This window comes from Frankliniella occidentalis, unplaced genomic scaffold, assembly GCF_000697945.3.
Source record: "Frankliniella occidentalis isolate FOCC.00 unplaced genomic scaffold, Focc_3.1 Scaffold363, whole genome shotgun sequence".
Classification (NCBI taxonomy): Eukaryota; Metazoa; Arthropoda; class Insecta; order Thysanoptera; family Thripidae; genus Frankliniella; species Frankliniella occidentalis.
Genome location: NW_026267486.1, coordinates 205,916 through 207,379, shown reverse-complemented (window position 1 = coordinate 207,379; position 1,464 = coordinate 205,916). Strand labels below are relative to the sequence as shown.

The following is a 1,464-nucleotide window of genomic DNA, read 5'->3' as shown; positions in this document are numbered from 1 at the left end:
AAATATCTTCCATATTTTCCAAGTTTTCTTTTACACGAGTATTCTTATATTGCAATAGCTGCACAAATCCTGGCCTTTTAAACATTTTTTGAAGTTGAGGCACTAAAGAAAAAGAGATAAAATACAGTACAGCCCTACTTTCATCAGTACATTTCTCACAAAGATCTGTGGCAGATTTCCTAATTTTATAACAAGTACTGCAATAGTAGTGGATTTCAACAGGCTCATCAACATCTTCAATCACTTGAAATAATTTAGCAGGAGTCCTGATAAAATTGTTTGGTTGGGGCAAATGTAAGTTAATCAAAGACAGAAGTCTTCCCAAACCAACCCCACTGATATGTTCACACTGAACAAAAGAAAGAACAGAAGCCAAACTTTCTCCAACAGAAATAGAAGCTCCAGTATAAAGAGGTAATTCCTTCTTAATATGAGTGCTGGTTGCTCCTCTTCACTTGCTTCATAATTGAACTCGGGTGCGTCAGTAATAAAGTCATGCAAATTTGTTGTAGTTTCGGCACTGTCATCATCTTTGTTGTACTCCCCAAAATAATCTGACAAAACAAATTTATAATTAATATCTAGCAGGGCACCAGAAAATAATCAGCATGAACAGGAGACAAACAAACCTTCTCCAAACAAGTGTTCATCAGGAGTCAAGGCTGTGCTGATGGGCGGCATAACCTCAGAGTCTGGTAAATCAATGGTAGGCAGATTAGGTAGATCCCCCACGTCTATTGAAAAGCAAAAACAAGAAAAACAATTCAGCTTAAGACTCCAGCACTTTTTAAAATAATTTTGTTATTTCTGTGAGTTTGAACTTACAGCTTTCTTCCATGACATCAGACGGCACTGACTGAGTGGTTTTGAGCCCTCGAGTCATTTTGAACATTTTCGGCTCAGTTTCATGTTGTTTAGCAGTGCTGCATGATGGTATGTTTGAGATGTAATCCACAGCAGGTAATTCAACATCAGCCAATTCCAATACATTTTCAATGAAAGAGCTGCATGCTGGGATGGTTGAATCAGATGGACAACGCTGTGGTGGAATTTCACGAATATCTGCAAGAAACAAACGCACTCATTACATTTTGAAGATTAAACGTGGAAAAATACAATCGTAAAGCTGTCACATAACTGTAGCTTCAAGAGAACGCTTTAGGGCTCCTTTGACGTGACGTGCGTGAGGTGCACGAATGCCACTGCACTGATATATAAAGTGTGCAACTGACACACACTTCAAGGTGTTTAACACCGTGTAGCACACTTCTGTGTGTGCAACACGAGTTTGAATAGTTGGAAGTGTTCAACAGGTGTGTTGCACACTTTTAAATGTTCAACCTGACCGACGAGCACTATAGCTCAACGCTCAAGTTAAACACTAAAAAGTGTGCAACACGCCTGTTGAACACTTCCAACTATTCAAAACTGGTGTTGCACACCTAGAAGTGTGCCACACGGTGT

At 39.3% G+C, this 1,464-nt stretch overlaps 1 protein-coding gene across 1 annotated transcript; it reads right to left on the bottom strand.

The window, feature by feature from the left end:
* Positions 1-297: 297 nt before the first annotated feature.
* On the bottom strand, positions 298-1,064 carry LOC127751145 (uncharacterized). The gene is made up of 3 exons (XM_052274251.1): positions 826-1,064; positions 630-734; positions 298-554 (listed from the first exon to the last, which is right to left on the bottom strand). Exons 1-3 carry the CDS (start codon positions 890-892, stop codon positions 304-306), a joined length of 423 nt encoding a protein of 140 aa, XP_052130211.1. The 5' UTR covers positions 893-1,064; the 3' UTR covers positions 298-303.
* Positions 1,065-1,464: the final 400 nt, after the last annotated feature.